The sequence below is a fragment of the Chiloscyllium punctatum genome, chromosome 11 (genome assembly GCF_047496795.1).
Source record: "Chiloscyllium punctatum isolate Juve2018m chromosome 11, sChiPun1.3, whole genome shotgun sequence".
Taxonomy (NCBI): domain Eukaryota; kingdom Metazoa; phylum Chordata; class Chondrichthyes; order Orectolobiformes; family Hemiscylliidae; genus Chiloscyllium; species Chiloscyllium punctatum.
The window spans coordinates 12,379,694-12,405,928 of record NC_092749.1 but is presented as its reverse complement, the minus strand read 5'-3'; the positions used below and the strand labels follow the sequence as shown (position 1 = coordinate 12,405,928).

Sequence of the window (26,235 nt, the reverse complement as noted above, 5' to 3'; positions counted from 1 at the left end):
CCCCCATTCGCACCATTTTAGAAGAAATGTAGATACTATTACCTCGAATCATCGATCAGTGCAGTTAAAAGGAGGCCATTCAACCCATCCTCTCTATGTCAGCTCTTTCTGTTCAGTTTCCTGCTGTGTTCCCATAGCCCTGCAGAAAGGTTCAGGTACCTTCTCTGGAAGACACCACGTTTCCTCACTTCCTTTTTGAAATAAGCTTTAAAACAGCCCAATGTAGGAGCAAATGCTAGAATCTGTACTGGAAACAACAAATATTGGAGATCGTAGCATCCATGGAGAGGAAGCAAACCAACGCTTCGAATCCAGATGACTCTTCATCAGTACCTTAGGGTGGAGGTGGCTACTGCAGGTGCTGGAGATTAGAGTCAAGATTTGAGTGGTGCTGGAAAAGGACAGCAGGTCAGGCAGCATCCAAAGAGCAGGAAAATCGACGTTTTGGGCAAAAGCTCTTCACCAGGAATGCCTCAGCTCGAGTCATCTAGACTCAAAATGTTAGCTTGGTCTCTCCCCATGGATACTGTCTGACCCGCTGAGATCTCCAGCATTAGCTGTTTTTGGTTCCAAAAAAGACTATCCTTCAGCATCTACATGTTGCAACTAAACTTGCAATGACCAGTCATAGACTGTATTCTAATCAGAGCCTGGGACAAGGTGAATCTGCAATGGCTTGTCTGCCTGGACTGGAGGGGTTTAGCTGTTCGCTTACGGCAGGAGATGATCCTCCGCAGTAGGGGCAGGGCCTAATTTTGTGAAATGAGAGTGTTACAGCTGTTTTCTGTTGCTTATCTTAGATGCAAGAAGGTTTGACTGTTTGCATTCCCTGATCTTCTCCCAGGATTTGCTGGATCCATCACATCACAGGAATGTGGGTCTATCCATTTCTTGACCACCTCTCTAACATCCTCAAGGCTGTTGTCTTTGTTGCGTCGTTGGTTGTGATCAACGTACTATACGTGGTGGGGGAGATGTTAAACAGTTTCATCTGGGACGAGTCAAGATGTAAGTACTGGCGTTGCTGTTTCAGTTTAACGTGTATCCATGATATATTGGAGAAAATGAGGACTGCAGGTACAGGAGATCAGAGTCAAAATGTGTGTTGCTGGAAAAGCACAGCCGGTCAGGCAGCATCCAAGGAGCAGGAGAGTCGACGTTTCAAACATAAGCTCTTCATTCCTGCTCCTCGGATGCTGCCTGACCAGCTGTGCTTTTCCAGCGCCACACTTTTTGATTTTGTATGACATACTGTAAAGCCTGGTTCACAAATTGCAACTCTGCAGGACAATCGATGACACATCCGCTACTGGGAATATTCATTATGGGCACAACTCATTATTAATTATTCTTTGCAAGCTACGTATCTGCAATGTAACCCATTTATATTTCACTTCCAGGGAAACCTCTCTCCAACTTTTAGCCAACTAGCTTTTAGGTGATTCTCAGTTCCTTATACAATAATTGAGCTTGAAAACATGAAAACTAGGAGCATGAGGAGGCCATTCAGCCCCTCTAGCATGCACTGCCATCAAATACCATCATGGCTGATCTAATTTCTGCCTCAACTCCACTTTCCTGCCCACTCTCTATAACCCTTCAAACCGTTACTAATTAAAAATCTGTCTATCTCCAACATAAGTATACTCAAATTCCCAGCTATTCTAGAATGCCAACATGAGGAAACATCCTCTCTACATTACTTTGTCAATCTCCTTTTGCATGTAATATACCTCAATTAGATCTCCTCTCACTCTTTTAAACTTCATTAGTATAGCCCTAAACTGCTCAAAGATATCGCTAGTCATTGCTGGGTGATGTGGTGGCTCAGTGGTTAGCACTGCTTCCTCACAGCACTAGGGTCCCAGGTTTGATTCTAGCCTCGGGTGACTGTCTGTGTGGAGTTTGCACATTCTTCCCCCGTGTCTGCGTGGGTTTCCTCCCACAGTCCAAAGATGTGCAGGTTAGGTGAATTGGCCGTGCTAAATTACCAGTAGCGTTAGGTGCATTAATCAGGGGGAAATGGGTCTGGATGGGTTACTCTTCGGAGGGTCGGTGTGGACTGGTTGGGCTGAAGGGCCTGTTTCCACACTGCGGGGAATCTAATCATCAGAAGTATTTTCATGACATAAAGTCTCATCTTTTGATGTGTGCTCCTGAAATAATTGAAGTCCATTATTTAAACACAATTTATCCCTCACCTTCTTGCTCTTTCCCCTTCTTAAAAAATTTCCATTTCCTTCTCCATCTCAGCTATATTCCTTGAGTCCTTTCCTTAAAATGAAAGCTTCTGTAAAATGAAAAAAAATCTGGAAAACAGATTTGGGATTTTGGTTTATTTTTTATTTATTCACAGGATGTGGGCCTCCTTGGTTAGGCCCAGCATTTATTTCCCATCCCTAATTGCCCAGAGAGCGGTTAAGAATTAACCACATTGCTCTGGGTCTAGTGTCACATGTGGGCCAGACCAGGTAAGGTTGGCAGATTCCTTCCCTGAAGGATATCTGTGAAACAAATAGGTTTTTGACAATTGACTTATGGTCATCATTACTCTCTTATTTCCAGACTTTTATTGAATTCCAATTCCACAATTTGCCATTGCAAGATTCAAACCCAGGTCTCAGGAACATTACCTGGGTCTCTGAATTAACATCCCAGTGATAGTGCCATTATGCTATTGCCTCCCTTTGTCTCTTTTCATTATATTTCCCCCACTTCTCCCTATTCATGGAACCATCCAGAAGCCTCTTAAATGTCACCAATGTGCCTGCTTCCACCACCTCTTCAGACAGTACGTTCCAGACTCCTACCACTCTATGCGTGAAAAACATCCCTTGCACATCACCCTTAAACTTTCCCCTCTCACCTTGAATCTGCTCCCCCTTGTAATTATAACGTCAACCCTGGGAAAGAGCCTCTGACTATTCACCCTGTCTATGCCTCTCATAATGGTGTAGACCTCTGTCAGGTCTCCTCTCAGCCACCATCTTTTCAGTGAAAACAATCCAGTCTTTTTAAAGTTAAAAATCACACAACACCAGGTTATAGTCCAACAGGTTTATTTGGAAGCACTAGCTTTCAGAGTGCTGTTCCTTTATACCCACCTGATGAAGGAGCAGCGTGCTGAATGCTAGTGTTTCCAAATAAACCTGTCGGACTATAACCTGGTGTTGTGTGATTTTTAACTTTGTACATCCCAGTCCAACACCAGCGTCTCCAAATCCGGTCTTTTTAAACTTTCCTCATAGCCAATGCCCTGGAGACCAGGCAACATCCTGGTGACTCTTTTCTGCACTCTGTCCAAAACTTCCATGTCCTTCTGGTAGTGTGGTGAGTGGCACGGTGGCTCAGTGGTTAGCACTGCTGCCTCACAGCACCAGGGACCCAGGTTCGATTCCAGCCTTGGGTGACTGTCTGTGTGGAGTTTGCACGTTCTCCGAGTGCTCTAGTTTCCTCCCACAGTCCAAAGATGTGCAGGTCAGGTGAATTGGCCATGCCAAATTGCCCATAGTGTTCGATCAATTAGTCAGAGGGAAATGGGTCTGGGTAAGGATGACCCTTCGGAGGGTCAGTGTGGACTGGTTGGCCCAAAGGGCCTGTTTCCACACTGTAGGGAAGCTAATTAAAGCTGCACACAATGCTTCAAACATGGCCTAACAAGGGTTCTGTATAGTTGCAACATGGTTTGTCAACGCTTGTACTCCATGCTCCATCTGATGAAGGCAAGCGTGCCATATGCCTTCTTCATCACCTTGGTTACCTGTATTGCCACGGTGTGAATTCCATTTTTGTCATGGAGTACAAGAGTTGACAAACCATGTTGCAGCTATACAGAACCCTTGTCAGACCATCCTCCTATGATATCACTGTTAATTTTCCGAATTCGATATTGGCTATTCTTCCAGGTGAAGACCCAGACTGAACAAGTGTAAGTTCTTGTTCTATCTTGGCTTCAAACTACCTCACATGGTAAGGAGCTTGAGGCAGACATATTGCAGATATCAGAGCATGCAAAAATTAACAGTGATTGTGCCGAGTAAGTGGCATACTTCGCACAGGGCCACTGTTAGATGATACTGTTTGGACTCAGAAATGTCCTAACTATCAAATTACCAGCAGCTTCAAGTCAGGAGTCAAGTGTAGGAGAGAAAGGCTGGGCTCAAACCCACTTCTGTCAACAAAAGAACATTGGGTATAGGAGCAGGAGTAGTCCATTCAGGCCCTCAAACCTGCTCCGCCATTTAAGGCAAACATAGCTGATCTCAACTCAAATTCCACTTTCCATAACCCTTCAGCCTGTTGCTAATTAAAAGTCTGCCTACCTTGTCCTTAAATTTAATCATTTCCCAGTGTCCACCACACTTTGTGGTAGTGAGTTCCACAGATTCATGACCCTCTGAGAAAAATAATTCCACCTCATCTGTTTTAAATCTGCTACCCATTATCTGCAAAGTATGATCTCTCTTCTCAATTGTCCCAAATGAAACACCATCTCGATGTCTTTCTCTCCACATGTCTTTGTCAATTTCCTTCAGCATCTTATACACCTCAATTAGATCTCCTCTCATCCTTCTAAACTCCAGAGAGTACTGGCTCAAACTGTTCAATCTCTCTTCATAAAAAGAGAGGGGTGGCATGGTGGCTCAGTGGTTAGACTGCTGTCACACAGCGCCAGGGACCCAGGTTTGATTCCAACCTCGGGAAACTGTCTGTGTGGAGTTTGCACATGCTCCCCGTGTCTATGTGGTTTCCACTGGGTGCTCCGGTTTCCTCCCACAATCCAAGGATGTGCAGGTTAGCTGAACTGGCCACACTAAATTACCCATAGTCTTCAGGGATGTGTAAGTTAGGTGCATTATTCAGGAGTAAATGTAGAGGAGAGGAATGGGTCTGGGTGGGTTACTCTTCAGAGGGTCGGTGTGGACTTGGGCTAAATGGCCTGTTTCCACACTGTAGGGATTCTATGATATAAGACAAACCCCTTATCTCTGGAATCAATGTAATGAACCTCCTCTGAACTGCCTCCAATTCAATTATATCCCTCCTCAAAAACATTGTACACAATACACAAGGTGTGGTCCCACTGAAGCCTTGTACAGTTGCAGCAACACTTCCCTAGTTTTATACTCTATCCCTCTGGCAAAAGAAAATTCTATTTGCCTTCCTTATCACCTGCTGTACCTGGACATTAGTTTTCTGTGATTCATGAATGAATGATGACATACAGATCCCTGTGCACTGAAGCACTCTGGAGTTCACAACGGGGACAACCGACACAAAGGAAGACAGTATTGTGCAACAATAAGAGTCAAAAGGTATGTCTCTGGAAATGCACAGCAGGTCAGGCAGCGTCTAAGGTGCAAGAAAGTCCACATTTCAGGCATAAGCCCTTTTGAAATGATGACGCTCCTGCTCCTCAGATCCTGCCTGACCTGCTGTGCTTTTCCAGCACCAGACCTTTTGACTCTGATCTCCAGCATCTGCAGCCCTCACTTTCTCCTTGTGTAGCAGTAATATGAGTGGACGAGAAATTCAGAGCCTCAAGCTAATGCCCTGAGGACATGGGTTCGAATCCTATCATGGCAACTTGTGGAATTTAAATTCAATCTAATCTGGGATTGAAATGTAATATCAGCGAGGCCATGAAACACCCAGTGAGTCATAAGAACCTTCCTGGCTCACTAATGTCCTTTAGGGAAGGAAATCTGCTGTCCTTACCCGGTCTGGACTGTACATGAGTCCAGATCATAGCTACTCGGTTAACTCTTAATTACCCCCTGAAATGGCTGAGAGGGCCAAGCAAGGGTAATTAGGGATGGGAAACACACCGTGTGCCTGCAGTATGCACATGAGATCAGAAGGAACACGATCCATCAAAGAATTAAAGAATTAAAGAAAGCCCAATAATGGGCTTTCTGGGGCGGCACGGTGGCTCAGTGGTTAGCCCTGCTGTCTCACAGCACCAGGGTCCCAGGTTCAATTCCAGCCTTGGGCGACTGTCTGTGTGGAGTCTGCACATTCTCCCCATTGTCTGCGTGGGTTTCCTCCGGGTGCTCCGGCTTAGAACATCGAACAGAACAGGCCCTCCAGCCCACGATTTGTGCCGACCATTGAGCCTCATGTAAGGTAAACCTAATACACGAACCCTCAAATTTCTGTGACCATATGCATGTCCAGCAGTCTCTTAAATATCCCCAATGACCTCGCTTCCACAACTGCTGCTGGCAACGCATTCCATGCTCTCACAACTCTCTGCGTAAAGAACCCCGTCTGACCTCCCCTCTGTACTTGCCGCCAAACAGCTTAAAACTATGACCCTTCCTGTTAACAATTTCTGCCCTGGGAAAATGTTTCTGGCTATCAACTCTATCTATGCCTCTCATTATCTTGTACACCTCAATTAGGTCCCCTCTCTTCCTTCTTTTTTCCAATGAAAAAAGTCCGAGCTCAGTCAACCTCTCTTCGTAAAATAAGCCCTCCATTCCAGGCAGCATCCTGGTAAACCTCCTCTGAACCCTCTCCAAAGCATCCACATCTTTCCTATAATAGGGCAACCAGAACTGGACTGGTTGGGCCGAAGGGCCTGTTTCCACACTGTAGGGAATGTAACCTAATGATAGGACAGGACAGGTATTCTGCTGAGGGTGCCCTGATGGTATTGACAGTTTACAAGCAAACAAATTATAAGAGGCAAAAATAGAAAAATACTTCACTGAAATATATATCTGATCTGCTTCTATATTTCTAGGTATGGAAGAAAAGGTTGACAGCAAGAACAAAATGGATTGACACAAGGTAGAAGAGATTACAACGTGAAATTGCAGAATGGAGACAGTTGTTTCAATTCATCAAAAAAAAACAGATATTACAATGTCCAAACAATGTCATGGAATCACAGTCATTAACCTCACAAACCTCAGCCAGCCAGTTTGGCTGGAGCTAAATCACCTGACTAATGAGATCATAGCATCAAAAAGGTCATTGGTTAATTCGTAATAAGTAACAATTCACAGTTGTCAAATTACAGAGGTTGAGTTTAAAGAGGTGCGAACTGTAAGAGACAAGAGTGTAGAGTTTCCAATTAGTGTGGTGTTTATTTTCAACACCAGTGCTAACACAGTTATTTTGAATGGATTCACATTGGTGTTATGTCAAGGACAGCAACAAAGCCTGGTTAAGAGCCACCTGTGTTTTTCAGACTTCTCCACGTTCCCGTGTTTCCACCTCCCTTTCATGATGAGAGTCTTCAGTATGTCAGTTAATGCTCTGTTCTAATATATGCAAGGTAGTGGAGCCCTCTGTTCTCCTCATGCCTGAATTCTTACACGTTCAACATTCGAACTTCACCCTTTTCTTTCTCTTAACTTTAAAAACATCGTCCTCATTTTCAAATCCCTCCATGGTCTCATTGCTCTCTACCTTTGTAGTCTCCACCAGCCTCTCAATCCTCTGAGATATCTATGCTCCCCCAATTCAGGCCTGGTGAGTATCTTGCTTCCCATAGCTCAGTGTTCTGTTGTCTAGCCCCTAAAACTCTGTCATTAAGTATCGGACTCTTCCTATATCATCAAGGCACTCTCTAAAACCAACCATTTTGATCATGTTTTTGTCCATCTGTCCTAATGAGTCAAATGTTCTTTGCTCATGCTTAGGGAAGCAATAGCCTAGTGGTATTATCGCTGGACTATTAGCCCAGTGACCCAGGTAGTGTTCTGGGGATCTGCGTTTGATTCCCGCCACAGCAGGTAGAAGAATTGGATTTTAATAAATATCTGGAATTAAAAGTCTAATGATGACCATGAATCCATTGTTGATTGTTGGTCACTAATCCTCTTTCGGGAAGGAAACTGCCATCCTTACCTGGTCTGGCCTACATGTGAGTCTAGATCCACAGCAATGTGGTTGACTCTTAACTGTTAGGGATGGGCAATAAATGCTGCCTGCCCAGTGAAGCCCTCGCCCTGTGAATGATTAAAAAAAAGCCCCTGTGAAACATCTTGGGAGATTTATCCTCTGCTAAAAGTGCTGTACCAATATGCCTTGTTGTCCAATTTAAAGGCTTCAATTAACGGTGGAGTAGCAAGGCTATGCACAAACCTTCCTACCAAGGATTTAACTGGGGTGGTGGTGAGGAAAGTGGCAAGTTCCCTTCCCACCTGATCAAATACTCCATCACCAAGCATGCCATGGAAAAGTGCAGTCAGTTTCCAACACTTAACGACAAGTGGCTTTTCATCAGAACTGGCAAACTGGAATACGTTTCAAACCAGGGGAAGATGGAATAAAGGAAGGTCAGTGATCAAGTGGAAGTTGAGTGGGACTAAATGATAGAAGTCTCTGTAGTGCTGGGCAAACAGAATAGTACTGGGATAAGTGGGGGGAACAAAGATGTGTCCACAGGAGGAGTGAACGGCAGAACAGTGGACAGCTCCAATTTAAAAGCTAGAGGAAAACAAAATTAAGACCAAAGAGCAGGGAACAAAGGAACTGGAGAGGGCCATTTAGCCCCTTGAGCCTGTTCTGCCATTCAATGAGATGATGGATGATCTGTGCCTAACTCCATATACCAGCCCTTGGCCAATATCCTTTTCATACCTTTGTTTAACATAATTGATCAATCTCAGATTTAAAATTAACAACTGATCCAGCATCCACTGTCATTTGTGGAAGAGAGTTCCAAACCTCTCCCACCCTTTGGGTGTAGAAGTGCTTCCTACCATCTCCCCTGAACTGTCTGGTTCTCATTAAACTATGCCCCCCAGTGCTAGAAAGGAATCAAAATGGGAAAGGTGTAAAATGTCAAATTGAAACATTCCTTCCTGAGCATCATTGGAACAGCAGAGCAGGAAAGGATCTTAAGTTAGTGAGGTCACCATAAAATATACTAAATGTTACCTGACAAGAACCCAGCTGCCTCAATATAGCTCACAGGCAAAAGTTCAATTAGGAAGGACTCATTCAGCCCAGACTGGGAACTCAATTCATGTCTCTATGAATAACTGCACTACAACAGTTCAAACAGGGCACTGTTTTTAACACCGTGGAACATGGGAACTGTAGTAGGCCATTCAGTTCATGAAGTCGGCTTTTCATTCAATGAAATTATGGCTGATCTGATAGTCCTTTTGAGGTATGGTAATATTAATAATTGGACGGGACAGGCTGGATATGGGAAGAATGTTCCCGATGTTGGGGAAGTCCAGAACAGGGGGTCACGGTGTAAGAATAAAGGGTAAGCCATTCAGGACTGAGATGAGGAAGAATTTCTTCACTCAGAGAATTGTGAACCTGAGGAATTCTTTCCCACAGAAAGCTGTTGGGGCCAGTTTATTAGAAATAATCAAGAGGCAGCCATCTGATTCATGAATGTCCTTTAAGGAAGGAAACTGCCATCCTTACCTGGTCTGGCTTCATGTGACTCCAGAGCAACAGCAATATGGTTGACTCTTAACCATCTTCTGGGCAATTAGGGATGGGCAATAAATGCTGACTTAACCAAGGAGGCCCGCATCCCAGGAATGAATAAAAAATAAGCTGGACATGGTTTTTGTGGCTAAAGGGATAAAGGGGTATGGAGAGAAAGTGGGAATGGGATACTGGGATTGTATGATCAGCTATGATCATATTGAATGGTGGTGCAGCCTTGAGGGGCCAAATGGCCTACTCCTGCATCTATTTTATTCATTTCTATTACAGAGTTTCTCCATTGGGTTTGGTTGGTAATTGTGGCACAAACTGTGCCCAAAGCTATGTCCATTTCAATGTGTGATTAGATTAGATTAGATTACTTAGATTAGATTAGATTACTTACAGTGTGGAAACAGGCCCTTCGGCCCAACAAGTCCACACCGCCCCGCCGAAGCGCAACCCACCCATACCCCTACGTCTACCCCTTATCTACACTACGGACAATTTAGGATGGCCAATTCACCTGACCTGCACATCTTTGGACTGTGGGAGGAAACTGGAGCACCCGGAGGAAACCCACACAGTCTGTCGCCTGAGGCGGGAATTGAACCCGGGTCTCCGGCGCTGTGAGGCAGCAGTGCTAACCACTGTGCCACCGTGCCGCCCATCCGTGTGGATGTTACCCTTCAGTTTCTGAGGCCTAGATCTCAGATGGATTTGCACATGATTGAAAAAAACACAAAACCTGCCGTGAGTCAGTCTGTGCTTTAAAGTGTAATCATTTGGAAACAATATTTTTAAAATATCCTCGATATATTTAAAAGTGAAAACTTGGTACAAGTTGATCAATGGGTTTATTAGAAAGCATTTTTAATGACACTGCCAACCACTTGTGAATGGGAATTGGAAAGTCACCATTCTCATTGGAATGAGACAATGTTGCCAGGATTGGAGGGTTTGAGCTATTGGGAGAGGCTGAACAGGCTGGGATTGTTTTCCCTGGAGCGTCGGAGGCTGAGGGATGACCTTGTAGAGGTTTATAAAATCATGAGGGGCATGGATAGGATAAATAGGCAAGGCTTTTTCCCAGGGTGGGGGAGCCCAGAACTGGAGGGCATAGGTTTTGAGTGAGAGGGGAAAGATATAAAAGGAACCTAAGGCACAACTTGCGTGTATGGAACAAGCTGCCCAAGGATGTGGTGGAGGCTGGTACAATTACAACATTTAAAAAGCATCTGTAAGGGTATATTAATAGGAAAGGTTTAGAGGGACATGAGCCAAGTGCTGGCAAACGGAACTAGATTAGGTTAGGATCGCTGGTCGACATGGACAAGTTGGATTGGGGGTCTGTTTCCATGCTGTCCAGCTCTGCGACTCTATGAGATCCCCCTCATTTTTTGAAATTTCAGTGATGTGGAGGAGCCAGTGTTGGACTGGGGTGAACAAAGTTAAAAATCACACAACACCAGGTTATAGTCCAACAGGTTTACTTGGAAGCACTAGTTTTTGAAGTGCTGCTTCTTCATCAGGTAGTTGTGGAGCAGGACCGTAAGACACAGAGTTTATAGCAAAAGATCACAGTGTCATGCAACTAAGATGACATATTGAACAAACCTAGGTTGTTGCGTGAATGTGTAGCAGTTCATTGATATGTAAATCTCAGAACTTCTTTTAAGTCACACACACACAGTGGTCAGGGACATTCAACCTCAGACCTTCGGGTAACTGTCCTCCAAGGCAGGCCTCTGGGTACACAACAACGCAAAGTAGCCGAGCAGAGGCTGATAGCCAAATTCAGTACCAATGGGGGTGGCCTCAACTGGGACCTTAGGTTCATGTCACACTACAGGTGACCTCACTATACTATACACTCTCGCACACATACATGCACTCTCTCTCAGACACAGAAACGTACAACCACCACATTCACACCTACACACACACCCTCTCACAGGCTTATACCTCATCTCACACACACACACACACTGCACAATTGCAAACACACACTCTCCCACGTGCACTCACACTCAAATGCACGCACACATGCACACATTCACTCTATCTCTCTCTCTCTCTCTATCTCATGCATACACATACACACATAAGTCCACGGGGTGAATTTGCATTTGCAGAATTATATTTGCAGGTACATTCTATTTTGCTCAAAAGCGCACAATCTGCAGGCAGTTAATCCATGAATATTTTATAAATTCCTACTTTGGAAATAGAACCAGTCTGATTCAAGATTGGGATACAGACAGACACTAACCTTACACCAATAGTGCATTGTCTGAGTTGAGACGTCACCTTTTTTTTTAATAAAATGTTATCTTGAGAATGTTACTTAAAAGTAGTTCTGAGATTTACATTCTATTGAATCGAAACCTGCAATTCATTCTAAAAGGTGAAAAACGTAATAGCAGTCTAGGTTTGTTCAATATATCATTTCAGTTGCATGACACTGTGATCTTTTGCTATAAATTCTGTGTCTTATGATCTTGCTCCACAACTACCTGATAAAGGAGCAGCGCTCTGAAAGCTAGTGCTTCCAATTAAACCTGTTGGACAATAACCTGGTGTTGTGTCATTTTTAAGTAAACTCCAGTGAATCCAATCCTACTCTCTCCTCATACATCACCTGTGAGCCCAGGATCAGTTTGATAAACCTTCGCCTCACTTCCTCTGAAATAAGAACATCCTTCCTCAGCTACGGGAACCAAAACTGCACACAATATTCCAGGTGTGACCTCACCAAGGCCCTGTAAAACTGCAGCAAGATATCCCTGTTCCTATACTCAAATCCTCTCACGATGAAGGTCAACATACTGCTTGCCTTCTTACTACCTGCTGCACCTGTGTACTTTAGGAGGTTGCCCCAGAAACAATGGATGTATTGATGGTCATCCTCCAAGGTTCTTTAGACTTTGGAACAGTTCCTACAAATTGAAAGAATACCTAATGTAACCGCATTACTTAGAAAGGGACGGAGAGAGTAAACAGGGAATTATAGACCAGAGAGTCTGATGCTAGTAGTGGGGAAGGTGCTTGAATCCATTATCCTGAATTTTACAGCACAGCACTTAGAAAACAGCAATAGAATCAGGCACTGTCACCATGGATTCGCCAAAGAGAAATCATGCTTGACAAATCTACAAATTCTTCAAGAATGTAACCAGTAGTGTTTACCATGGGGTGTGGGTAGTGGGTGTGGTTTAGTTGGATTTTCAGAGGATTTTTGACAAAGACCCACATAAGAGATTAATGTGTAAAATTAAAGCATGTGGGATTGGGATAAATGTATTGAGAGGGATAGGAAAATTGGTTTGCAGACAGAGAAGAAAGATTAGATTCAATTCGATTCCCTACAGCATGGAAACAGGCCCTTCGGCCCAACAAGTCCACACCGACCCTCCAAAGAGTAACCCACTCCTTTACCCTATATTTATCGCAAACTAATGTACCTAACACTATAGGCAATTTAACATGGCCAATTCACCTGATGTGCACATCTTTGGACTGTGGGAGGAAACCGGAGCAAACCCACACAGACACAGGGAGAATGTGCAAACTCCACGCAGACAGCTGCCCGATGGTGGGAATCGAACCCAGGTCTCTGGCACCGTGAGGCAGCAGTGCTAAACACAGAGCCACCAGGCCACCCCCCAAGAGTGGGAATGAATGGGTCTTTTTGTGAATGGCAGTGACTAGTGGGGTACGGCAGGGATCAGTACAAGTATCCCAGCTATTTACAATATTTGTTAATGATTTAGATGAGGGAACTAAATGTAATATCTCAAAGGTTGAAGACAACATGAAACTGGATGGGAGGGTGAGCTGTGAGGAGGATGCAGAGAGGTTGCATTGTGCTTCAGATAGGTTGAGTGAATGGACAAATACATGGTGAAGCAATATAATGTGGATTATCCACTTTGGTCCCAAAAATAAGAAGGCAGATTATGATCAGATAGGCTGTAAATTGTGAGAGAGGTATGTTCAATGAGACCTGGATGTCCTCATGCTCTTGTTACTGTAGGTAAGCATCATGCATTGTAATGTGTACTGTCTTCAAAAGATACTTAAACAGACCAAGGAATTGTGGATACTGGTGACCTGAAACAAATAAAAACAGAAATTGTGTGGATTATAGCACCCGAAACATTAACTCTGTTTCTCTCTCCACAGACATTGCCAGAGCTGCTGAGTTTCTCCAGCAATTTCTGTTTTTGTTTATTTCAAAAAGTAACTCAATCACCTAGATCGAGTGAATCCTTAGAAGAGTATAAAGGCAGTAGGAGTATACTGAAGAGGGAAATCAGGAGGGCAGAAAGGGGACATGAGATAGCTTTGGCAAATAGAATTAAGGAGAATCCAAAGAGTTTTTACAAATACATTAAGGACAAAAGGGTAACTAGGGAGAGAATAGGGAGACACAAAGATCAGCAAGGCGGCCTTTGTATGGAGCCACAGAAAATCGGGGGGTTACTAAATGAGTATTTTGCATCAGTATTTACTGTGAAAAAGGATATGGAAAATATAGACTGTAGGGAAATAGATGGCGACACCTTGCAAAATGTCCAAATTACAGAGCAGGAAGTGTTAGATGTCTTGAAACGCATAAAGGTGGATAAATCCTCAGGATCTGATCAGGTATACCCTAGAACTCTGAGGGAAGCTAGGGGAGTGATTGCTGGGCCTCTTGCTGAGAGATTTATATCATTGATAGTCAAAGGTGAGGTGCCGGAAGACTGGAGGTTGGATAATGTGGTGCCACCGTTTAAGAAGGGCGATAAAGACAAGCCAGGGAACTATAGATCAGTGAGCCTGACCTTGGTAATGGTGTAAAAACAATAACTGCAGATGCTGAAAACCAAATACTGGATTAGTGGTGCTGGAAGAGCACAGCAGTTCAGGCAGCATCCAAGGAGCAGCAAAATCGATGTTTCGGGCAAAAGCCCTTCATCAGGAATAAAGGCAGTGAGCCTGAAGCATGGAGAGATAAGCTAGAGGAGGGTGGGGGTGGGGAGAGAGTAGCATAGAGTACAATGGGTGAGTGGGGGAGGAGATGAAGGTGATAGATCAAGGAGGAGAGGGTGGAGTGGATAGGTGGAAAAGGAGATAGGCAGGTCGGACAAGTCCAGACAAGTCAAGGAGACAGTGCTGAGCTGGAAGTTTGAAACTAGGATGAGGTGGGGGAAGGGGAAAATGAGGAAGCTGTTGAAGTCCACATTGATGCCCTGGGGTTGAAGGGTTCCGAGGCGGAAGATGAGGCGTTCTTCCTCCAGGCGTCTGGTGGTGAGGGAGCGGCGGTGAAGGAGGCCCACGACCTCCATGTCCTCGGCAGAGTGGGAGGGGGAGTTGAAATGTTGGGCCACGGGGTGGTTTGGTTGATTGGTGCAGGTGTCTCGGAGATGTTCCATAAAGCGCTCTGCTAGGAGGCGCCCAGTCTCCCCAATGTAGAGGAGACCACATCGGGAGCAACGGATACAATAAATGATATTAGTGGATGTGCAGGTAAAACTTTGATGGATGTGGAAGGCTCCTTTAGGGCCTCGGATAGAGGTGAGGGAGGAGGTGTGGGCACAGGTTTTACAGTTCCTGCGGTGGCAGGGGAAAGTGCCAGGATGGGAGGGTGGGTTGTAGGGCGGCTTGGACCTGACCAGGTAGTCACGGAGGGAATGGTCTTTGCGGAAGGCGGAAAGGGGTGGGGAGGGAAATATATCCCTGGTGGTGGGGTCTTTTTGGAGGTGGCAGAAATGTCGGCGGATGATTTGGTTTATGCGAAGGTTTGTAGGGTGGAAGGTGAGCACCAGGGGCGTTCTGTCCTTGTTACAGTTGGAGGGGTGGGGTCTGAGGGCGGAGGTGCGGGATGCGTTGGAGGGAATCTTTAACCACATCGGAAGGGAAATTGCGGTCTCTAAAGAAGGAGGCCATCTGGTGTGTTCTATGGTGGAAGAAAACGCGTAAGGTGACAAAGGCCACAGTCTTGCCTTCTCTGAGGATTGAACTCAGGACCTTCAGGTTATGAGACTGACGCACTGCCTACTGCGCTAAGAAGGCCAGCCGACAGTTGTTGGAGGGAATCCTGAGGGACAGGATGTACATGTATTTGGAAAGGCAAGGACTGATTAGGGATAGTCAACATGGTTTTGTGCGTGGGAAATCATGTCTCACAAACTTGATTGAGTTTTTTGAGGAAGTAACAAAGAGGATTGATGAGGGCAGAGTGGTCGATGTGATCTATATGGACTTCAGTAAGGAGTTCGATAGGATTCCCCATGGGAGACTGATTAGCAAGGTTAGATCTCACGGAATACAGGGAGAACTAGCCATTTGGATACAGAACTGGCTCAAAGGTAGAAGACAGAGGGTGGTGGTGGAGGGTTGTTTTTCAGACTGGAGGCCTGTGACCAGTGGAGTGCCACAAGGATCGGTGCTGGGCCCTCTACTTTTTGTCATTTACATAAATGACTTGGATGCAAGCATAACAGGTACAGTTAGTAAGTTTGCAGATTACATCAAAATTAGAGGTGTAGTGGACAGCGAAGAGGGTTACCTCAGATTACAACAGTATCTTGACCAGATGGGCCAATGGGCTGAGAAGTGGCAGATGGAGTTTAATTCAGATAAATGTGAGATGCTGCATTTTTGGAAAGCAAATCTTAGCAGAACTTATACACTTAATGGTAAGGTCCCAGGGAGTGTTGCTGAACAAAGAGACCTTGGAGTGCAGGTTCATAGCTCCTTGAAAGTGGAGTCGCAGGTAGATAGGATAGTGAAGAAGGTGTTTGGTATGCTTTCCTTTATTGGTTAGAGTATTGAGTACAGGAGTTGGGAGGTCATGTTGTGGCTGTACAGGACATTGGTTAGCCCACTGTTGGAATATTGCGTGCAATTCTGGTCTCCTTCCTATCGGAAAGATGTTGTGAAACTTGAAAGGGTTCAGAAAAGATTTACAAGGATGTTGCCAGGGTTGGAGGATTTGAGCTATAGGGAGGGGCTGAACAGGCTGGGGGCTGTTTTCACTGGAGCATCGGAGGCTGAGGGGTGACTTTATAGAGGTTTATAAAGTTATAAGGGGCATGGATAGGGTAAATAGACAAAGTCTTTTCCCTGGGGTCGGGGAGTCCAGAACTAGAGGGCATAGGTTTAGGGTGAGAGGGGAAAGATATAAAAAAGACCTAAGGGACAACTTTTTCACGCAGAGAGTGGTACATGTATGGAATGAACTGCCAGAGGAAGTGGTGGAGGCTGGTACAATTGCAACATTTAAGAGGCATTTGGATGGGTATATGAATAGGAAGGGTTTGGAGGGATATGGGCCGGGTGCTGGCAGGTGGGACTGGATTGGGTTGGGATATCTGCTCGGCGTGGACAGGTTGGACGGAAGTTTCCATGCTGTAATTCTCTATGACTCTGTCAAATATTTTGCAATGCCTTGAAATCAGGAGAGGCATAGTGTGTAGATAAATGCAAGTTCTGCTCAATGTTTTCCTTTCGTTAATTGACTGTTTTAGTTTGAGTTCCTGCCTCCTGAGCCACAGCATTGTTATAAAAGACCATTTGGCCCATTGTGCTGGTGTCCACTTTCCAAATGAGCAATGCACCTAGTGTAGTTCCCTCACCTTCCCCCAACAGCCTGGCATGTTCAAGGTTTGTGAAAAGATTTATAGCTCGGGTGCTCATTGTTGTGGTTCTGTTCGCCGAGCTGGGAATTTGTGTTGCAGACGTTTCGTCCCCTGTCTAGGTGACATCCTCAGTGCTTGGGAGCCTCCTGTGAAGCGCTTCTGTGATGTTTCCTCCGGCATTTATAGTGGTTTGAATCTGCCGCTTCCGGTTGTCAGTTCCAGCTGTCCGCTGCAGTGGCCGGTATATTGGGTCCAGGTCGATGTGCTTAATGATTGAATCTGTGGATGAGTGCCATGCCTCTCGGAATTCCCTGGCTGTTCTCTGTTTGGCTTGTCCTATAATAGTAGTGTTGTCCCAGTCCTACTATTATAGGACAAGCCAAACAGAGAACAGCCAGGGAATTCCGAGAGGCATGGCACTCATCCACAGATTCTATCAATAAGCTCATCGACCTGGACCCAATATACCGACCACTGCAGCGGACAGCTGGAACTGACAACCGGAAGCGGCAGATTCAAACCACTATAAATGCCGGAGGAAAGATCACCGAAGCGCTTCACAGGAGGCTCCCAAGCACTGAGGATGTCACCTAGACAAGGGACGAAACGTCTGCAACACAAATTCCCAGCTCGGTGAACAGAACCACAACATCCTGGCATGTTATTCCTCCTCAGGTACTGAATCCACTTCCCTCTTGAATACCTTGATTGAATCTACCTTCAGCACACTGTGTATTCCAGCTGCTAACCATCTGCTGCATGAAAAAGCTTTTCCTTGTGTCATCGCTTCTCCTTCTAGTATCTTCAATCTGTGCCCTCCAGATCCTTTCACCAACAGGAACAGTTTTTCTCTTTCTCCTCTGTCCCGACCCCCCCCCCCTCCCCCCCCCCCCCCACCCAGAACACCTCAATCAAATCTCCTCTTAAACCCCTTTTTCCGAGTTTCAAATTTTCGAATCTGTCAATGTAACCGAACTTCCTCATCCCTGGAGTCATCATGCGGAAATCTGAACTCTTACCTACAGTAAATAACTTGACTGCATGTTACCAACCCCACCTCATATCTTGAAAACATGGTTTACTGTTGCCTTAAAAAAGACTATGTTACCTTGTGTATATTATTGAAAATAAAGGATTGCAAGGGAGTGACAGTCTGAGCTCTTGGTTAATTCCTTTTGATCTTTTTCAATAGCATGTCTGTGTAATCTCTCTTTCTTGTGTCTATTGACTGTCCTCTACAAAACCATAAACCTTACCATAAAGACGGAGGTGACATTGAATTAGCCCCACTCACCTCCCTGCTCTTTCCCCATACCTCTGCAAATATTTGCTTCTCAGCTGTTCCATGCAGTTGATGTGAAGAGACGAGATGTCTTTAACGTGAAGCTGTTTGAGTATTTGAAGGAGAAGGGACTGCACGATGGTAATAGAACTGGACTAGTCATCCAGAGACCCAACTAGTGCTTTCGAGACACAGGCTCAAATCAGTGTGGCATGGTGGCTCAGTGGTTAGCCCTGGTGCCTCACAACACCAGGCATCTGGGTTCAATTGCAGTCTTGCGTAATTATCATTGTGGAATTTGTACATTCTCCCTGTGTCTGCCTGGGTTTCCTCCCACAAGCCAAAGATGTACTGGTTAGGTGAATTGGCCATGCTAAATTGCCCACAGTATGCAGACTAGGTGGGTTGGCCATGGAAAGTGCAGGGTTACAGGGATGGGGTGAATCTGGATGGGATGGTTTTTAGAGGGTTGGTATGGATTCAGCTGGCTGAATGGCCTGCTTCCACACTACAGTGATTCTATAAAATTTAAATTCAATCCGTAAATCTGGAATTTGAAGCTTATCTCACTAATGATGGTTAAGACCCCCATATAGGTCACTAATGCCCTTCAGGGAAGGAAATCCTTCATTCTTACCTGGTCTGGCCTACATGTGATTCCACGCGCAAGTCACAGTCTAAGAATAAGGGGTAAGCCATTCAGGACTGAGATGAGGAAGAATTTCTTCACTCAGAGAGTGGTGAACCTGTGGAACCAGGAACTGTTGGGAGTGGTTTGTTAGATATATTCAGGAGGGGGCTAGACGTGGTCTTTGCAGCTAAAAGGATCAAGGGGTATGGACAGAAAATGGAAGTGGGATACCGAGATTGCATGATCATATTGAATGGTGGTGCAGGCTTGAAGGGCCAAATGGCCTAATCCTGTTCCTATTTTCTATGTTTCCCCTCCAAGCCACCCACTATCCTGACTTGGAAATTTATCACTGCTCCTGGATCAAACTCCTGGAATTCCCTCCTTAGTTACAATGTGGGTTTACCTATATCTCATGGACCGCTGCAGTTCAAGAAGACAGCTCACCACTGCCTTCTCAAGGGGCAACTAGGGACAGCCAATAAATCCCACATCCCACAAGTGAGTATGAAAAAAAAGACTCACAGCAATGTGCTTGCCTCTGAACTGCTGTCTGAAGTGGTCCTAGCAAGTTACTCAGTTCAACGCCAATTAGCGATGAATTATGAATGTCCGTTTTTCCAGCAACGCATAAAATGGAAGAGTAAAATAAAAAGCAATGGGATTAGACAAGGTGGGACGGAAGATGGTTAGTGTGTAATACAAACAAGCATGAGCAGTTGGCTGAATGGGCCTGATTCTGTACTTTAACATAGACATCGAGTTGCTGGATAGGAAAAGTGTCAGAACATTATCACAAATGACTTGGGTATTTTGTTTGGAAGAATTTCTGGACAGGCTTGATATCTTCAAGCGAGCTGGGCATGTTTCCTGCTGTTTGTGGTTTTGACCCTTATAGTCCATCACACATGGAGACGTTCTCTCGACAGGTGAGCAAAGCTGTACAGTAGCTTTACGTGGAAACCCAGCACAAACGTGTTGTCTTCCCTATTCTCCCACCCAAAAAGAGACAATACCGAGAGACCTCTGCTGCCAATTGCTGCCTGAGTGAATCATACACACTGTATTGTAAGAAGTACTTTATAAAAATGAAGTTAGAGACTATGGTCACAAAAACATGCGTGCTGGAAAAGCTCAGCGGGTCTCGCAGCATCCGTGAGGAGAAATCAAAGTTAATGTTTTGGATCGAAATATTAACTCTGACTTCTCTTCACAGATGCTGCCAGACTTGCTGAGCTTTTTCAGCACGCATGTTTTTTGTTTCTGATTTATAGCATTCACATTTCTTTTGGTTTTTATTAAGAGATTATGGTTCTAGCTGGTTGAAGGCACAAAGTTATCATTTGACAGCAAAGGAGCTCTGCATCTCTTGCCTGTATTCAGTATTATTGTTCAAAGAGCAAACTCTGTGGTCCCATGTTGTCTGCCTTCTTGGTGAGGGTTTGCTGACATGTTATTTTACACAGTAAATCAAGCTGCAGCTCAGACTGAATCCGATGCTTTATTTTTAGAATGGGATGGAGAGACTTATTTCTCAAAACATGATCCAGTTTGTGAGTATATGAGTGGTGTCTTTAGGGGCTGTCAGCTAAGGGCAGGACCAACTCTGAAGCTCCCCAAGAGAGCAGATAATCCAGAAACACACCGGGTTTGGTCCAGAGCTGGTGACCACTTATGGATGGGGTGAGTGATTGTCCAATACGTTCAACCTGGTCTCTGTCAGAATTAAAGAATAAGTTCCTTGGACACCGTGTTGAAATCGTGATTACAGGCACATTTTGAAAAGTTACATTTATATAAAACTTTGCTTTGAGCACCTTTTGAATTGAGGAGCTACCCAAAGGGATGTGGATCTGTGGAATTTCCTGCCCAGTGAAGCAGTTGAGGCTACCTCTTTGAATGATTTTAAGGCAAAGATTTTTGAACAGTAAAGGAATTAAGAATTATGGTGAGTGGGTAGGTGAGTGGAGCTGAGGTCATGAAAAGGTCAGCCATGATCTTACTGAATGGTAGAGCAGGCTCCAAGGGCCAAATGGCCTACTCCTGCTCCTGGTTCTTATGTTCTTGTGTAATTACAGGTAGTCCCCAATTTCTGAACATCCAACTGATGAAAGTGTTACTTTTAAAGATCCGACTTGCAAACATTTGTTCGTGCTTACAAATGGTTATTTTATACTGTACTGTATCAAGTTCCAACATCTATATAAATCAACTCATGGGCATTGTGGCTCAGTGGTTAGCACTGCTGCCTCACAGCACCGGGGACTCAGGTTCGATTCCAGCCTCAGGCGACTGTCTGTGTGGAATTTGCACGTTCTCCCCGTGTCTGCATGGATTTCCTCCAGGTGCTCTCGTTTCCTCCCACAGTCCAAAGATGTGCAGGTCAGGTGAATTGGCCATGCTAAATTGCCGGAAGTGTTAGGTGCATTATTCAGAGGGAAATGGGTCTGGGTGGGTTGCTCTTCAGAGGGCTGGTGTGGACTTGTTGGGTCAAAGGGCCTGTTTCCACACTAATCTAATCTAATCAAACATATTTGTGAACGGTAGCCTGTGGACAGCCCGTAAACCTGAAAAAACATTGTATGCCAGGAACTGGAACACTAGGCCAGAAGCCTACACCAAAGGAGTCCGTTGTGAGACTCCATTACTGGATGAGGCCACCTGCCAGTTTGCTTGAATACCTGGACTCCGAAGAAGCAGTAAATCTCCACACCGGGTCAAGACCGCTACACCAGGACAAGGCTGCAACTCCGGACCTAGACCATCACACTGGGCCAAAACTATCACACCTGGCCAAGACCACCACAATGGGAAAAGATCGCTATGCCAGGACAAGGTGACAACTCCAGGACGAGATCACCACACTGGGCCGAAACCACAATCCGGGCTGAGAGCACCACATCAGGACAAGGCCGCAGCTCCGGGACGGGACCACTATATCGGGACAAGATTACAACTCGGGGACAATACCACCAGACTGGGCTGAGACCACCACACTAGGACAAGACCATCACACTGGGTTGAGACCACCTATCTCCTCCTTCAGGTATTTGGGCCTAGCTATGGACCTGGAGCCTTGGTTCCAAAACAAAAAGGAAATGCTGGAAACACTCACAGGTCAGGCAGCATAGAAAATAGCAAGAGTTAACCACACTGCTGTGGTACTGGAGTCCCATATACACCAAACCAGGTAAGGATGGCAGTTTCTTTCCCTAAAGGACATTAGTGAACCAGGTGAGCATTTCCCATGGTCATCATCATACTCAGGATTCCAGATACTTATTGAATTAACATTCCACCACCTGCCATGGCAGGATTTGAACCCTGGCCCAAAGGATATTTCCTGGCTCTCTAGATTAACAGCTTAAAGCTTTGTGTGTCATGAGGCAACATTGGGAGAGCACTCGTTGCATTTTCCACTTCCTAGCTATCCTGTGGATTCCCCAGCTGTCATTAGTGGTGAGTTGTGGGCAGTTGGTTTTTTCCGTTGCACAGCCCTATCTGCTCTACAATTAAGGGTGAGCCTGCCTGAGGCTGATTATGTTTGGCAGGGAGAGACCGTTATCATGCCATTGGTTTAATGCTGGACATGATTCTTGGTCTCAGAGGAGAGGAGAAAATGTTTTGATTTATGCACTGCGCAGCCCCCTCGGGCAATCACAGACAAAATTCGGTTTTGTAATCAGCCACAAACCAGGCCAGTGGAAACTCTTCTCCCTTCCAAGTCTTAGCTGTTATTTTTAAGGAAAGAAAATGCCCATGATCTTAGCCACAGAGAATGTCCAAAATTCTTAGCTTCCACTGCCTTTGAAACATGTTTGAGTAACACGTCCACAGGATTTCCCTGGCAACTGAACTGCTAATTGCTCGGATGACAAAGCTTTTCACTGTGCCTCGGTACACGTGACAATAAATTCAATTCAATGATTAGTGGGGAGTTGAGGGATACTGGACAGAATGCTCTCAGTCCAAACCTCAACTCTGTTGAGTTGCTGCTCTCACTGGGTATAGAGCTGTGGGGCACCCTGTATGGATGTGTCTCCTGCTGAAATGGAGAATTCTGGGTTTCTATGTGATGCCACATGTAGTTGAAGAGGGAGGGAAAGGACAACCATGGTCTCTCTAGGAATTGGATCTGGCTATTTGGAGCCTGCCCTTCCATCTGATCATCTACCTTGACTCTGCATTCACGCAGCACCTCCCCGTGCCTCGTAATGTCCTAGGTAGCTCAAAACCTGCTGATCTCTGTCCTGACTATACTCCTTTACTGACATCCACTGATCTCACAGCAAGGCGAATTCGAGAATTCTACCATCCTGTGAGTGCAGGAATTTCTGAGAACAAGCTCAGGCATGAAGAACTTGGATCAGATTTCCTGCCACTTGTTAATTTTAACAAAAGACACTAGTGATGATTTTTATTTCTTTTTCCCTCCTTGTATTTTCGCGGGATGTGGGTTTCATTGGCTAGCTCAGTATTTATTGCCCATCCCTAATTACCCTTAAACTGAATGGGTAGGTGATGGCCATAGTGGTATAAATGGTCTCTCCCTGCCAAACACAATCAGCCTCAGGCAGGCTCACCTTTAATTGGAGAGCAGATAGGGCTGTGCAGCAGAAAAAAAGCAACTACCCACAACTCACCACTAATGACAGCTGGGGAATCCACAGGATAGCTGGGAAGTGGAAAATACAATGAGCGCTCTCCCAGTGTTGTCTCATGACACACAAAGCTTTAACTGGTGATGGTCATGTGGTATTATCACTGGGCTGTTAATCTAGAGAGCCAGGAAATATCCTTGGGGCCATGGTTCAAATCCTGCCATGGCAGGTGGTGGAAAGTGAATTCAATAAATACCTGGAATTCCGAGTATGATGATGACCATGGGAAATGCTCACCTGGTTCACTGCCATCCTTACCTGGTTTAGTGTATATGGGACTCCAGTCCCACAGCAGTGTGGCTAGACTATTAATCCCGAAACCCTGGTAATGTTTAGAGGTCCCAAGTTCACATCATGCCGTGGCGAAGAAGGCATTTGATTTTGATTAAAACTCCGGAATTAAGAATCTGCTGAGGGCCATGAATCCATTGCTGATTGTCAGATTAAACCCGCCTGGTTCACTAATTTCCTTCAGGGAAGGAAACAAGTCTCTCAGTGACTCCAGACCCACAGCATTGTGGTTAACTGCCCTCTGGGCAATTAGGGATGGGCCACAAATGCTGGCTCAGTCAAACCAGCAACACCCCCAAACCTGTGAAAAACATTCTTTAACAAAGCATGTCTTGCCGGTCCATTTCAGAGGGCAAATAAGATTTAACCACTTTGCGAGCTAACCACTTTGGTATGGATCTGGAGTCCCACTTAGGTCAGACCGGTAAGGATGGAAGATGAGTAGGGTGCCTGGTAAGTAAAATAAGATGGGTATGATGCCAAGGGAATAGGGCGCAAGGTGTGAGATGCAGTGTTTAGCGTAGATCTGGGTCTGGGCATGGTAAAATGGTAACTGGGTCCTTCCCTGAAGGGGTGAGAGTGTAGTGCTGGAAAAGCACAGCAGGTCAGGCAGCATCAGAGGAGCAGGAGAGTTGGTGTTTTGGGCATATGCCCTTCATCAGGAATCCCTTTCCTGAAGGGCATTAATGAACTCAGTGGGTTTTGACCACAATGGTTACATGGTCACCATCTGACTAGTTTTATTGCCAGCTTTAAACAAATGAATTCAAATTTCACTGTCTGTGGCAGGCCGGATTTGAAACCACGTCCTACCATGACCCTTGCTGACATTATTACTGCACAAATCAGATCCCAGTCTAAAACCTGGCTTGACAGACTGATGACTTGATACTTTTGATTTTAATGAGGTGGTCTCTCACTGAAACGTAAACAACTGATGTGTAGATTTGGTTTTAATGAGAAAGCAGAAGTTTATTACAGAAAAGAAACAAAGATAAAATAGAAGAAACTAAACTATTTACTTGTAACAGAGTTTAAAGATTTGAAAGCACATATCAATCTACAATTCCATTGATCTGAACAGTTTTTTTAATAGTACAAACAACAGCAAGAATGTCCTTTTCTATCTCATTTGAGTTTGGCTTAGCAACGGCTTCAACTCCAAGGCAATGAGAATCTGATCACCTCTTTGTTCAATTGTTTTACAACTGGGCATAAACTTTCTCAGCTTCAAATAACCTCTTCAGAGTTTTGACCAAATACTTCTGGTCTTGAAGTTTAAAACTAAACTTCCTGCACTGAAATAACCTAATCCAACAGTTCTGACCTACTTCCTTTTCTCAGGAGCAACTGTCCTGCACACTAGCTTCAGCCAATATTTCTGTTACACCACCCAATGAAAACCAGAAGCTTTTCAAAGTTATGGATGTTCCCCAAACAAAAAAACCCCACCAAACTTGAACTTCTAAACTTAAAGGCCAAGGCACAGCTGTTTAACTTGTTCACTTGTAAAAATGCGGTAAAAACAAGGACTGCAGATGCTGGAAACTAGATTCTAGATTAGAGTGGTGCTGGAAAAGCACAGCAGGTCAGGCAGCATCCGAAGAGCAGGAAAATCAACGTTTCGGGCAAAAGCCCTATTCCTGATGACGGGCTTTTGCCTGAAATGTCGATTTTCCTGCTCCTTGGATGCTGCCTGACCTGCTGTGCTTTTCCAGCACCACTCTAACCTAAACACTTGCAGAAACATTCCCATTTAAAAATAACTGTATTACACAACAGGAAGTCTCTCTCTGATCAAAAACAGAAGTTGCTGGAAAAGCTCAGCTGGTCTGGCAGCATCTGTGAAGAGAAATCAAAGTTAATGTTTCGGGTCTGGTGACCCTTCCTCAGAACTGATAGTAGATGGGAAAATGCCAGTTCACATGCAGAAGATAGGGTGGGGGGAGGAGATAAGGAGTATCTGATAGGTGGGGATAAAGCCCAAAGAGAGAGAGAACAGTTGGACAAACAAAGGAGTTGATAACAATCTGGCTGGGTGGGTGAATAGCTGTTAATTGGGGCTTTTAGTGACTAACAATAGGTAGTGTGTAATGGCAGACTGTGTGAGATAACAAGGCCTGGTATGTGGGGTAGGGAGCTGGGACATGGGGGAGTTCAGGCCAAAAAAATGACTGAAATCAGTATTGAGGGCTGCAGGGTCCCCAAGTGGAAATGAGGTGTTGTTCTTCCAGCCTGCGCTGAGCTATACTGGAGCACTGCAGAAAGCCTGAGACAGAGGTGTTGGCCAGGGAACAGGGTGGGGTGTTAAAGTGGCAGGCAACTGGAAGCTCATAG

At 45.0% G+C, this 26,235-nt stretch overlaps 1 protein-coding gene and 1 non-coding gene across 3 annotated transcripts in view; one reads left to right on the top strand and one right to left on the bottom strand.

The window, feature by feature from the left end:
• Nucleotides 1-26,235, top strand: part of aig1 (androgen-induced 1 (H. sapiens)) — a 171,492-nt gene that overhangs the window by 133,781 nt on the left and 11,476 nt on the right. For both annotated transcript variants that reach the window (XM_072580300.1, XM_072580299.1), the window contains one exon: nucleotides 845-1,008. In XM_072580300.1, coding sequence (XP_072436401.1) covers nucleotides 845-1,008 — 164 coding nt within the window. The remainder of the gene's footprint in view (nucleotides 1-844; nucleotides 1,009-26,235) is intronic.
• Nucleotides 15,393-15,465, bottom strand: trnam-cau (transfer RNA methionine (anticodon CAU)). Its single transcript has one exon. It is a non-coding gene; the product is annotated as a tRNA-Met (tRNA).